Source organism: Babylonia areolata, chromosome 19 (genome assembly GCF_041734735.1).
Source record: "Babylonia areolata isolate BAREFJ2019XMU chromosome 19, ASM4173473v1, whole genome shotgun sequence".
Lineage (NCBI taxonomy): Eukaryota > Metazoa > Mollusca > Gastropoda > Neogastropoda > Buccinidae > Babylonia > Babylonia areolata.
The window spans coordinates 13780003-13794897 of record NC_134894.1 but is presented as its reverse complement, the minus strand read 5'-3'; the positions used below and the strand labels follow the sequence as shown (position 1 = coordinate 13794897).

At 47.1% G+C, this 14895-nt stretch overlaps 1 protein-coding gene across 1 annotated transcript in view; it reads right to left on the bottom strand.

The window, feature by feature from the left end:
• Window positions 1-10560: 10560 nt before the first annotated feature.
• Window positions 10561-14895, bottom strand: part of LOC143294072 (asparagine synthetase [glutamine-hydrolyzing]-like) — an 11229-nt gene continuing 6894 nt past the window's right edge. Inside the window, exons 7-9 of the mRNA XM_076605488.1 lie at window positions 13317-13524; window positions 12715-12952; window positions 10561-10758 (exon numbers count right to left, since the gene is read on the bottom strand). Of these exons, the coding sequence (XP_076461603.1) occupies window positions 10561-10758; window positions 12715-12952; window positions 13317-13524 (644 nt within the window). The remainder of the gene's footprint in view (window positions 10759-12714; window positions 12953-13316; window positions 13525-14895) is intronic.

Sequence of the window (14895 nt, the reverse complement as noted above, 5' to 3'; positions counted from 1 at the left end):
GGAGGGGTAATACCTCTAGAGGGGGGGGCTTGTCACGCTCTTCCGGGAGTGGTTCGTCCTCTGTTGGTCCCCACCAGCACCCAGCTCTCACCTATGGGTCCTAGAAGCTGCTAGCATGCGGCAGCGCCCAACCCCCGGGCAACGGCTTTGACAGGTTGGCTAAACTAGGTGAGGGTAGCCGACGGGTCTCAAACCCTCGGTGAGTTAGGCTTGTCTACCCAAGCATGTGAAGACTGGATCCGGCGGTCTCTGCGGAAGAAACCTTCATGGTTCAACGGAGAGGAAGGCGGTTGCAGCAGAGCACTGTGGAGTGCTGAGGGCAAGATGAGGCACAAAGGACATCCTGGTCATCCACTGCATCCGTTTCCATCTCCAGTCGTCTTGACCTCGTCTTGCCACTGGATACAGACGGTCTCGGACAAGAGAGTGAGGTCGACGGTGCGCAACTCCTCCTCACTATAAACAAAGTCATCGCGCAAGTCATCAGTCATCCATCCCATACCATCATTTTCCCCAAGCCCTGAGCGACTGAGCAGCCCTCTTCAGGACAGCACTGCTCACCTCCATGGCATGAGGAAGGGGCTAGAAAAGGTGCCCTAAACATTGCCTGCTCCACACCACGCTAGTCAGCATACCGCTGCTGACGGGGACCCTACTCAAGCGGTCGACACACAAAGGAAAGAAAGAAGAAAACAAGGAGCACCCCATTGACCATTGCCACATGGAACGCGCGTACGCTTCTGGACAGAGGCGACTCAGCCAGACCACAGAGACGCACAGCGCTCATTGCGAGTGAATTAGCCAGGTACAACATCAACATCGCTGCCTTAAGTGAGACCAGACTGGCAGAAGAAGGCGAACTCTGTGAGCGAGGCGCAGGCTACACCTTCTTTTGGAGTGGTCGCGGACCTGAAGAGAGACGTGAGGCTGGAGTTGGCTTTGCAGTGGAGACAACCCTCGTTGGCAAGCTGGCTGGCCCCCCGAAAGGAGTGAACGATCGCCTGATGACGATGAAACTCCCTATATGCAACTGGAAGAAGTTTTCCACCATTGTCAGCGCCTACGCGCCCACCATGACCAACCCGGATGAGGTCAAGGACAAGTTCTACGAGGACCTGAACGTTGTCATCACCACTGTTCCCAACGCAGACAAGCTCATCATTCTTGGTGATTTTAACGCGAGAGGTGGTTGTGACAGCACCTCCTGGGAAGGTGTGATTGGGAAGTATGGGGTTGGTAACTGTAACAGCAATGGCCAACTACTTCTCCAGACATGTGCCGAGCACGACCTTCTTATCACAAACACCATCTTCTGCCTCCCTACCAGTAACAGGACGTCATGGATGCATCATCGCTCTGGGCATTGGCATCTCATCGACTTTGTCATCGTCAGGAAGAGGGACAGGCAGGACGTACGAGTCACGAGGGCCATGTGCGGCGCCGAGTGCTGGACAGACCACCGTCTTATCGTCTCCAAGCTCAACCTCCGCATCCAGCCCAAGAGACGGCCTCAGGGCATGAAAGCACTCAAACGCCTGAATGTCAACAAGCTGGAGCTAGGCAACATCAAGCAGAGCTTTGCTGACACCCTGGAGGAACGCCTTGAGTCCACCGTGCTGGAAAACCAGAATGTGGAGGCAGCATGGGGCGCACTGCATGAGACGGTGTACAACACTGCCATGGAGTGCCTGGGGCCTTCTGTCAGGAAGCACAAAGACTGGTTTGATGAGAACTGCACCCAGATCAAGCAGCTGCTAGAAGACAAACACCAAGCCTACAGAGCCCACACTGAAGATCCCAAGTCACAGTCAAAGAAAGACATACTGAAGAGCGCACGCAGCACCATCCAGCTGAAGCTGAGGCAGGTGCAGGATTCCTGGTTGAGCAACAAAGGTGATGAGATCCAGGGCTTTGCAGACAGGAACGACATGAAGAACTTCTATAACGGCCTGAAAGAAGTCTACGGTCCCACCACCTCCGGATCTGCTCCACTCCTCAGTGCTGATGGTTCTACCCTAATCACTGACAAGGACGGGATCCTTGAGAGATGGGCTGAACACTTTGACAGCGTACTGAACCGCCCCTCCACCATCAATGAGGAAGCCATCGACCGACTCCCCCAGGTGCCAGTCAGTGAGTCGTTGGATGCCATTCTAACTTTGGAGGAGACCCAGAAAGCTATCCGTCTGCTATCCAATGGCAAAGCCCCTGGCTCTGACTCCATTCCAGCTGAGGTCTACAAAGAAGGTGGTATGGCGCTGACTGAGAAGCTTCATCAGCTGTTCCAGCTCATCTGGCAGCATGAGGCAGTTCCACAGGACTTCAAAGACGCTTCCATCATACACCTGTACAAGCGCAAAGGAAATCGTCAGGCCTGTGACAACCATCGTGGAATATCCCTGCTGTCCGTCGCAGGCAAGACTCTGGCCAGAGTGCTACTCAACCGTCTCATAGCGCACCTTGAGCAAGGTCTCCTACCAGAGAGCCAGTGTGGCTTCCGGAAAGAACGCGGGACTATCGACATGGTGTTTGCTGCCAGGCAGCTCCGGGAGAAGTGTCAGGAACAGAACGCCGACCTTTACTCCACCTATGTCGATCTGACCAAGGCCTTCGATACTGTTAGCAGAGATGGCCTTTGGAGAATCATGGCAAAGTACGGATGTCCCAGAAAGTTCATCACCATCATACGGCAACTACACGATGGAATGCTGGCCCGAGTCCAAGACAACGGAGAGACTTCAGAACCATTCCCTGTCTCCAACGGAGTCAAGCAAGGGTGTGTTCTTGCCCCCACCCTGTTCAGTCTCATGTTTTCAGCCATGCTGACAGATGCCTTCAGAGACGCTGACGTAGGCATTGGCATCAGGTACCGCACAGATGGCTCACTCTTCAACCTCAGGAGGCTTCAGGCAAAAACCAAGGTGAGGACAGACACCGTCAACGACTTCCTGTTTGCTGATGACTGCGCTCTCAACGCTGCCTCCGAAGCTGACATGCAACACAGTGTCGACAAGTTCTCTGCTGCCTGTGACAACTTTGGCCTCACAATCAGCACAAAGAAGACTGAGGTGATGCACCAGCCAGCTCCAGGAAAGCCTTACGTTGAACCAAACATCTTCATCAACGGGTAACGACTGAACGCGGTGGACAAGTTCACATACCTGGGCAGTACACTCTCTCGCACAGTTGTCATCGACAAGGTGAATGCCAGACTCGCCAAAGCCAGCTCTGCCTTCGGCAGACTCCATAAGAACGTTTGGAACAGGAGAGGCATCACCCTGGAGACGAAGCTCAAAGTATACAAGGCCATAGTTCTCACCACACTTCTCTATGGATGTGAATCATGGACAGTCTACAAACGCCACGCCAAAAAGCTGAACCACTTCCACACCACCAGCCTCAGAAAACTTCTCGGCATAAAGTGGCAAGAGAAGATCCCTGACACAGAGGTGCTCACTCGTGCAAACTTGCCCAGCATCTACACCATCTTGATGCAGGCCCAGCTGCGCTGGGCAGGCCATGTAGTTCGCATGCCAGACCACTGGCTCCCCAAGAAACTGCTGTACGGCGAACTCCAACATGGCAAGCGCTCCCATGGAGGCCAAAAGAAGCGCTTCAAAGACACTCTGAAAGCTTCTCTGAAGGCCTTCAACATCAGCCACGACACATGGGAGCTGAATGCAATGGACAGACCAAAGTGGCGTTCAGCTGTCCACAAAGGCGCCAAATCCTGTGAGGCCAACAGAATCGCTGCAGCAGAGCAACGCAGACAGGCCAGGAAAAGCAGTGCCAGCAAGTCCCCGACAGCCGCCACCATCCCCTGTCCACACTGCGTCAGAACCTTCCGGGCGCGGATTGGCCTGATCAGTCATCTGCGCACCCACACAGCGCAACCCACCCACCCCCAGGATTATTTGATGGTCCTCGTCGATCCCGACGGACGAACCACTATCTCAAACAATAAACAAATAACTTTTTTTCTCTCTCCAAATTTCGCTGTTTCATTTTCGTTAGCTGGAAGGACTAGAGACGAAACCGGAATTCTGGAAGACATACCGTCTATCCGACCGGATTTCCAAACTTGTCAACGTCCCTCTGACACTCAGACTTCCTGCTCATTTCCTTCCCTTCTTCGCATCGTCCGTCTTCTACATTCACGGAAACGTAACAAAAGGAAATATAAGACTTTACCAACCCCTTTGCCCCAAGGACCAAGAAGAAAATCCCATTCCCTTCTTCCCCAACGGGCGATTAGTGGGGCGCAAAGAAATGGAGCGATTATCTGGGAAGGTTATAACGAGAGAGGAGGAGAGAGGGAGATTGAGCGGGGGAAGTGATAGAGAAAAAGAGGGAGAGAGAGAGAGAGAGAGGTGGACAAGAGTCCAGTCTGACATTTAACTGACATTGGTGTGTGTAGGAAAATAAAATACTGTTTTTAGAATGAAGGCAACAGACTGTGGCACTCTAAACTGTTCGTGAAAGTAATTCATACATTGTTTGCCCGTGACAACTGTGATATCTTTGTAAAAGGGGGAGAGGACTGAGAGAGAGAGAGAGAGAGAGAGAGAGAGAGAGAGAGAGAGAGAGAGAGAGAGAGAGAGAGAGAGAGAGAGAATTTCAATCCTGACTGAAGAACAGTACAAACATGTAATACCAGTATGAACTCAGTGCTAACCCCTGTTTTGGAATGGCGACTTTTTGTGATTTGATGAACGCGAGTATTGTTGCAATATTGATGTGATCGCCCTTTCTGTCTGTCTGTCGGTCTGTCTCACTTTTTTTTTTTTACCCGACTTAAATTTGCGACATGTATCAGTTCTTGGAATTTCAGCACACAGTGATACATGTTGAGGTACTCCAAGTTTCTCCTACCACATAGTGCTTGTTTCACATTCATCCTTGCAAACATCGGTAGGTCTGTACTGCTGAAGGTATATCGCGATAAAGGCAATTATATCCACCCGTGTGCTTGTGTGCGTGCGCGCGCGCGCGCGTATGTGTGTGTGTGTGTGTGTGTGTGTGTGTGTGTTACATATAACACAGGTATGGCTTCGGTCATCTGAGAAAGGTGGAAATGAACTGTTGGTCATTTCCAGCGACAGACTGATGCTTATGGTTTGCACTTTCACTCATAATTGTCACCCTTGGAACTGAAGCCGACAGCTGCAGGATCTCAAACTGAAGTGAACAAAATCACTGTTCTAATAAATACAAAGCACTGGAAATTCCATGGGGTAGGCTCTGAAGGCCTGACCAGCAGATGTGATATAGCGCCACGGTGTAAGGATCAGTCGCCACGCTTTGACACCTGTTTGAAGACGGCCAGTCCTCTCTTCTCCTCTACACAGACCCCTCGGATGTCCAGTGGGTGTTTGAATGACCCAACCTTTAGCTTCCGTCGTCAGAATTGTGGTATTCTTTGTCAACATTCACGTCTTCTGTATAAGAGCCTTCCGCTTGCAATATTTTGATGATGGTAATTGGGGTGAAACGCTGTTAACGTCGTCTCTTTCGCCGTTCGTATGGAAAGAGTTAAAAAGATGTTGTTTCTTGTTGATTTGTTACAACAGACTAGGCTCCGAAAACATCGATCGGCTGTTGCGTTTCAGTTAGGATTGAAATACTGGTATCGGTTGGTTTGACGTGATAGCATTATCAGATAAAATGGAAAATAATAAATATAACAATGGGACGACATCAAGGGGGGCGGCGGGAGGGTTGGGGGTGGGGGGAGGGGAGGGAGCGGGATGTTCGATGGGATCAGAGGGAAGGAGGTGGGAAAGAAATAATGGGGCACGGGGGCGGAAGTCATGACTTTTTATTTTTATGTGCACACAACTGTGTCGTGATTTCCGAGCACAAATTCTGTAATCGGTATTTTTTTGTTTTCTCTCACAGACAAAGCATCATGTACAAAACTAATTCCTGCACACACACACACACACACACACACACACACACACACACACACACACACACACACACACACACACACACACACACACACACACACTTTGCTTGTTGTGTTTAGTTTATGGTGTCCATAATTCCTATGATGGTTTTACGACAATTAAATGAGTTCTGAGTTCTGATTTTCTGAGTTCACACACACACACGCACACAAATCTCTCTCTCTCTCTCTCTCTCTCTCTCTCTATATATATATATATATATATACACAATATATATATATATATATATATACATACATCTACGCACATACAAGCACAAACACACATACATGCGCACATATCTATGCACATACCGATAAATACATGCACCCATACATCTTTTTCTGGCACTGAATCAATCGAACCTTTGTGATCACAATGTTCACTACTGAATGACTGACAGCTGTCAAAACAGCTGACATGATATCATATTTCCTGGGGCACCCTCCAAACACCATCAAAGTATACCAGACTGACATGTTTTCTGAAATTTACATCTCCAAACGAGAATACATGTCATTGTCTCCAAGGACAGTGCACAGATCACCACTACCTACGTTAACGAGAGAAGTGATAATGGCAACATTATCACTTGCTCTGGCCATTATCAGATAGGATACTGTCCGACAGCGCCGCACCATTCTCGAGTCAAACGTTTAAACACATATCAAAGAAAGTGAAAAGCACAAAAAAAACGTAGGACATATATATTAACTCTCTCCATACGAACGGCGAAAGAGACGACGTTAACAGCGTTTCATCCCAATTACCATCATCAAAATATTGCAAGCGGAACGCTCTTATACTGAGGAGGTGAATGTTGACAAAGAATACCACAGTTCTGACGATGGAAGCTAAAGGTTGGGTCATTCAGGCACCTACTGGACATCCGAAGGGTCTGTGTAGAGGAGGAGAGAGGACTGGCCGTACTGAGTGAGTTAACAAGCGAATGAGACATACATGAAGATGATGGTAATGAGGGAGAGCGGACAATTTTGCAAATTGTCCGTATGAGAGAGAGAGAGAGCAAGGGGGAGGGGGCGAGGGGCGCGGGAGGCGCGAGGGGGGTCGGGGTGAGGGGACTGGGAGGGGGTTGTGGGGGTGGGGGGGGGCAAGACAGAGAGAGACACACACAGACATAGATAGAGACGGAGATACAGACAGAGACAGAGGCAGACATGTGAAGGAGTGGCGAGAGACGGGAAAAAAAAAGTGTCAAAACACACTTACCTCCGCATACTCGTACCAGTCTAAAACTCGAATCGTGTCATGGAGGTTCTTTCTTTGAAACCAGTCCCGAATAAAACCAAACCCTTAGCAAATTATTATGTTTGTCTTGTCTAAGACCCCTCCCCACTCTTCCTCACTGTACCATCCACCCCCCAACCCCTCCCACCCGAAATAAAAGAGAGAAAAGTTCCATGCTGTCACGGTTGTTTTTGTGTTTTTACGTCAAGAAACAACATCAAAAGAAAACAAAAATAACACACACACACACACACACACACACACACACACACACACACACACACACACACACACACACACACACACACACGTTTGAGTTTTAAAAAAAAAGAAAAAAAAGGACAAGCAAAGAAACAACAATAAACCGATTGGTGTTATTACGGCGGTCTGTGTATGTGTGAGTCCATTCTTGGCTGTGATTAAGAACCAGATTCAGTCGCGAAAGTAGGAAAACATCGAGACTTGTCATTGTTTTCAGTTCGAACTTGATCAGATGACAGACCAGCTGCTAATCCCGTACCTTCACGTATATACTGGAAGTGTGTTGCAGAAAACTATATGACGGTTCTCCTTGACGAGACATACCTACACGCACATACGTACACTCACACACACACATGCGAACATGCATACACACGCCAGGCACATTCACACTCACACATGCGCGCACTCGAGTCACCCATGCACATCTCTCTCCCTCTCTAACACACACACACACACACACACACACACACACACACACACACGTCTTTATAGTGACATTCTGTGCATACGGTGAAAAATCGATCGAGCCAAAACACATGCAAACGAAATCTGATTTTAATGCGATAAAAACAACTTATTAATACACATCTTCGTACTGACAACGGCAAGCCCACTGGAAACACCCCCACATCACCACAACAAATAAGTCAATGAAGACAAGTGTGGTATGAAGGTGAGAGTGAAGAACACCTCCAAACAGAAAATCAGAGTTCTATACTTCTTTGTAGTTTTAAATTAAAGTGGATAATGAAACACTTCAATTTCCAAACATGAACAAGTAAATTCTTATTAACAAGTGTAATACTTGAGCAGTTACAAGCTTTATTACATGCAGCCCTCGCCCTGAAGGTGGTGGGGGGAAGATGCAGTTTAATAATAATCATAATCATAATAATAATGATAATTATATAGCGTTGAATATTGTGCAGAGACAAATCAAAGCGCTTTCGCACCAGTCATTCACACGCATGCATAACTCTAAAGCTGGAGAAACTGAAGACAAGGAAGAGGCAGGGAAGGGAGATTGTTTTGGGAAAGAGGTGGGTTTTAAGGCCAGACTTGAAAGCGCTGAGTTTGGAGACTTGACGAAGCAAAAGAGGCAGTTCATTCCAAATGCAAGGTCCAGAGACAGAGAAAGAACGGCGGCCAATAGTCGAGTGTTTGAATCTGGGTATGCGTAAACAGAGTGGATCCGAAGCCGATCGTTGTGAGCGAGATGGAGTGTAGAGGTGAGGTAGCCATAGAGATAGGAAGGGGCAGATTTGTGAATACATTTATAACTTAGTGCTGATCTTGTACTTTATTCTGTGTGAGACAGGGAGCCAGTTGAGATGTTGCAAAAGAGGAGTGATGTGCTCAGATCTTTTCTTTCTGAGGACGAGTCGGGCAGCAGAGTTTTGCATGCGCTAAACAAAAGAGAAAAAGAAAAGGAGACAGAAATATAATGGAATCCCATTTGTCACTACGATCAACTTCCATACTTCTTGATCACCCCCTCCCCTATACCACCCCCCACCGCTATCCCGTTCAGTACATATAGATAGATAGATAGAGAGATAGAGAGATAGATAGATAGATAGATAGATAGATAGAGAGAGAGAGAGAGAGAGAGAGAGAGAGAGAGAGAGTAATGTGAAACATTAGATCATGATAGTTCTAACTTTGAAACCAGATTGTGACAACATTTTGCTTTCCGGTCGGGTGTTAGTATTAAGCTGTATCGCTTTGCATCAACCTTTGGTCTTTCGGGTCACAACAAATACCAGATGACCCCATACACCTGAAAGAACACGCTAAAAATGTAAAATGGTTTCAGTTTCAGTTTCAGTAGCTCAAGGAGGCGTCACTGCGTTCGGACAAATCCATATACGCTACACCACATCTGCCAAGCAGATGCCTGACCAGCAGCGTAACCCAACGCGCTTAGTCAGGCCTTGAGAAAAAAAAGGTGAATAAATAATAGATAAGCGTACATAAATAAATAAATAAATAAATGAATAATAATTATAATATAAAAAAGGTAATAGTAATAATAATAAATAAATAAATACATAAATAAGACAACAATGATGATAAATAAGCAAATAAATGTAAAACATGAAGAAACACATTCACACATACACCCACACATGCATAACAGATATGCACCAAACATGCAGTTTTTGTAAAATGGACAAGAACAAATTCCTAGCCAAATATAAACCACGGAGAAAAACAACAACAAAAAGTAAAAAGCAACAAACCAAAACACCGACAAAACAATCCCATGATTTTAAAAAAGAGCTACAGAGCTGCACGATAAGTCACGTGTTTAATGCTTGCTGCCTGTAAATAAAAAAGTGTAAGAAAAAAAGATAAGAAAACCCACCAGTAAAATGATTCCAACTCCCCCCTGCCCTTCCCCCTACACCCCCTCTCCAAATAAAAAAGCTACAAAGCAACCAGCCACCGTGGCGAAGTTGTTAGCGTCACGGACTGACGACTGGGAGGACGCGGGTTCGAATCCCATCAGAGGTGGGTTTTTCAGCCCGTGGCCGGCTCCTACCCAGAGTTGAGTGTGCTGTGGGTTTAAATGGGGAGACTGGGACCACATAGTCGAGTGTCATCCACTTCAAGGATGCGTCTTTTCTTCAGTGTCGGCAGGTTCATGGGGGGCTGTTGTTTGAGGGACGTGGTGGCGGTCTCCACTCTGGGAGGGACGCTCACTCAGTCTGGCTCCGCGACTAAGCCATTACTGTCGTTAGTAGGGGGCTTAGTAGGTGGTGTCCTAAGTACGTTAAATCAGAACAGGCACCCCTGAACACCACCGAAGTGACTCGCCAGCACTGCAGGGTCTCCTCTGGTGTGTGGCCTCCTGGCGACCTAACATCGATGGTTCCCTGCGGACTGCCGACTCTGGAACTGTGACGGACGAACCCGGGTGTGGCCGTGTATGGAGGAATCTAAATTGAGCGGTGTGAGAGTAATACCACTGAAACGGTGCAGATGATGATGATGGGGGAGATGGGGGGGGGGGGGGGGGGGGAGCTGGGGGGGGGGGGGGGGGGGGGGGGGGGTGGAAGCCACAATGTCATACAATCAGTCACGTGTTTCCGGCTCACTGCCTGTAGTGAGGTAAGGCACGAGCAGAGGGGTCAGTGCTGTCTGTCCAGCGAGGCATCCAGAAGTAAGGGGTCCAGGAGGACTTGGTGGGGAACAAGCTCTCAAAGGTCCGGCGGTACAACAGGGCCTCCTTCGTGCAGGGTGTGTTGAAGGGGTACATGGACTTGGCGGTCCGCATCTCTTCGTCGCTGACCTGGAAACAGGCCGGCAGAGGGAAGGCTGATTTGTTTGGTTACTGTGAGAAGGAAAGTAGCAGAACGGTTAAGGCATTTATATGCTGATACAGTATCCGTGAGGGTGTGGGTTCTATTCCCGATCTCTCCCTTTCCCTTTTTCAGTCTAGAGTTAGATATGCGTGTGACTGACTGATGTGAAAGCGCCTTGATTTGTCTCTGCACAAGATTTAGCGCTATATAAATACTAATCATTATCATTGTTATCATTATCATCTCTCCATGTTTGACGGGAAAATCAAACTGAGCGTCCAGTCATTTGAATGAGACGATTAACTGAGCTCCCGTGTGCAGCGTTTACATGGCGTTCAGAAAAAAAACAACCCGTGGCAACAAAAGGGTTGTCGTCTGGCAAAATCATGTAAAAGAAATCCACCAATAGGTACATAAGTATGCATGCATGCACTCAAAGCCTGACTGTAAAAGAAATCCACCAATAGGTACATGAATATTCATGCATGAACTCAAAACCTGAATGAAAAAGAAATCCACCAATAGGTACATGAATATTTATGCATGAACTCAAAACCTGACTGTAAAAGAAATCCACCAATATGTACATAAAAAGAAATCTACCAATATGTACATAAAAAGAAATCCACCAATATGTACATAAATATGCATGCATCAGTGCACTCAAGGCCTGACTGTAAAAGAAATCCACCAATAGGTACATAAATATGCATGCATGCACTCAAAGCCTGACTAGCGTGTTGGGTTATGCTGCTGGTCAGGTATGTGCCAAGCACATGTGGTATAGCGTATAAGGAATTGTCCGAACGCAGTGACGTCTCCCTGAGAAACTGAAACTGAAACTCTTTGGCTTCTCACTCACGATAAACTGGCGGAAAACAGCGATATGAGTCAGTGATGTGAGAAATCAGTGCCAGTGCCTCAGGTAACTGACGGTGGGTTGGCACCAGTAAATTGGCTGAGGACCGCGGAGGATGGAGCGCTGCGACTGCCTCATGCATCTAACCACGAGGGAGCATCTAAGCCACTCACGCACTCAACTCTTCCGCCTTTACATGGATGCATCCATCCATTCGCTCAGCCCTCCATTACTTTCTGTCAATGTGGTGGGGGAAAGAAGAAGCGTGCTCGTGTGTCGGCATGTAAGAATAGTTTTCATTTTCTTCTGCTTGGAGTTTCTCGTTGGCAAGACGAATGAGGATAGTAGACGAAACAAACTTTCTGCTTGCCTGACCAGCACAATGAAGTTTTTAAGGTGTAGCGAGGGTGGGCATTCTTGTCTTGACGCTCTCGCCTTCTGGAGCCAGGTGCCCCCCCCCCCCCCCCCACTTCCCGCCCCCCACAGATGTTGTTGCAGTCATATTTTAAAACGATCCTTTTGAATAAAAGTTTACGCATAATCATTATGATAATGACAATGACGATGATGGTTAGTGAAGAGGATGGGGTTGACAACGGTGGTGACTATATGAATACGTTCCGTGTTGAATCTCAGTTTTGTGAATTAATTACAGAGGGAAATTGTTCCTGTATTTCTCGTTTAAACAGCAGCACAATTCTTATATACGTTCCAAAACCAGTTGGCACTGATAAGATTACTTTTCACAAAAAAGTCCTACATAAATCTACATTTTTCGATTTGGAACAAAGGCCACACTGACTGACAAAGAATTAAAGAAAAAACTCAGAAAGGAATAAGAAACGGGTTAACAACGAAGAAAATAATCTAAAGGAGAGACAGACAGACGGACAGAGAATGAAAGCAGAGAGACAAAGCCCGAGACAGAGACAGAGACAGAGAAACAGAAACAGAGACAGACAGATATAAACAGAAAACAACAACACCACAGACACACACACACACACACACACACACACACACACACACACACACACACACACACACACACACACACACACATGTCAGTCACAACTTCTCTCACCTGGCTGTCAGCAAACTCGTGCAAATATTCGAACCAGGACTTGGTGATTGGGGACACCCCATCACTGAACCCTTCCTTGGGTCTCCACAGAATGTCGTTGGGCAGCAGGTGACCATCATCAAAGGCAGACCTCAGCAGGTATTTCTCCACTCCCTCCTGGGGCTGCCGCTCCTCAGGGGGCAGGGACAGGTAGTAGCTGGTGAACTGGTGGTCCAGGAAAGGCACACGGACCTCCAGGCTGTACAAACACAGCGCTGATATTCTAAGAAGTTCGAGGCAAGCTAAAAATAAGAAACGACAGAAATATCACACCACCAGATTAAACACGTGCAAAGGAGTGAACACGCACGGAAGTAAACGACTGTGATCCAAATGAATCACAAAAGCTCCCAGCACTGAGTCTGGAAAGCCACAGGAAAAGCAGGTTTCACTGCTTGACGTTTTTTTTCTTCTCCAAATTAATAAATCGGGGTTTTTGTCATTCTAACAGAGTGTTGGCTTGTTGTTGTTGCTGTAGTTGTTATTGCTGCTGTTGTTGCTTCCCATAGCTACCCATTTCAAGGCTGGCACGGCACGGAAACAATGCATTTCAACTTTCTCACCCCCAGGCAGCGGTGCATCTGTCCGTCCTGAGCACGTCATACAAGTGCAGGTCCTGGAGAAGTCTACGGGACTCGCGGTCGGCCTCAGCGGCTGAGGGAGCCAGGTGGAAATGGAGGTAGCCCTGAGTCAGCTCGTCAGATCCCTCCCCTGACAGCACCACAATGGTGTCCGTCTTCCCCTTGATGTAGCCACTCAGCAGGTACATGGCTGTATGTGCAAGAAAGCCGTTGATTTCATTTCTATCCACAACACGCAGCTCATATTTATTTATCTCTGTATTGTTGCTTGTAGAGCCGAGAAGCGCTAACAGAGATAGTATCACGCCACACACACATCCTCAAACATTATTATACAGCTTAAGTTGCGCCGCCGTGTACGTCTTCAAACGGCCGTCATTGTCTCACCCACCGTCAACGGTAACGACAGTATACACACAAACGGTTCTCAGGTTGCTGCTCACTGCACGCTTAAAAGGCTTTTATTCTGCAACAGGTATTTTCAGGCAGGAAGAAGAACTTCTCAAGTGTAAGTGAGGTCAAGATCAGGAGTCACAGACGATAGCATTTTCCAGTCTAAAAAGCAAAGACCAGACAGACCTTCGGACGTGAAACTGGTCTTTGGCACTGGAAATTGTGCCATAGAACTACGTAAAACAAACAGGATTTAGCTGTGCTTGAGGCGCGAACCATTCTGCTTAATGTATTACCATCAGATACCCCCACCCCACAATAAAAAAGAAAAGAAAAAAAAAGAAAAAAAAGAAAAAAGAAAAAAAAAAGTTAAAATATTCAGCACAACTGGTACAGTAAAGTCTTGGGTTGGTTACGCTGTGAGTGAACTGAGCCTATATCAGTATCTGCAAAAACCACCCCAAGACACTCCTGCATTGTGAGCTCAGTTGCGCTGAGGCAGATGGTGTGAAACCATTGACACACACCAGTAAGTTCAACTTTTGAATCTGAGTTAGGATATTTCTTCTATTCGTATACAGTTTCAGTTTCAGTAGCTCAAGGAGGCGTCACTGCGTTCGGACAAATCCATATACGCTACACCACATCTGCCAAGCAGAGGCCTGACTAGCAGCGTAACCCTTGAGAAAAAAAAGGTGAATAAATAATAGATAAATACATAAAAAAATTACTACTACCACTACTAATAATATGTATAAGGCGCAAAAACGTGATGAAGTCAACTATAAGCGTACATAAATAAATAAATAAATAAATAAACAATAATTATATAAAAAAAGAAAAAGAAAAAAGTAATAATTATTCGTGTACAATTCAAAGTAAGTTAAACAACAACAACAATACACACACCCGAAAGGAATAGGGGGTGGGGAGTGGGTGGGCGGGGGGGGGGGGGGCTGGGGGGGAGAAGTGGGAGCGGAAAGGCTGGAGGATGGGAATGGAGTGAGGTGAAGGCAGCCGTGGAGAAGCGAAGAGAGAGACAGAGACAGAGACACACACACAGAGAGAGAGAGAGAGAGAGAGAGAGAGAGAGAGAGAGGGATGTCAACGATCGTCGTAAAAGAAATCATTCAGTTTCAGTTTCCTGAGGAGGTGTCACCGCATTCGG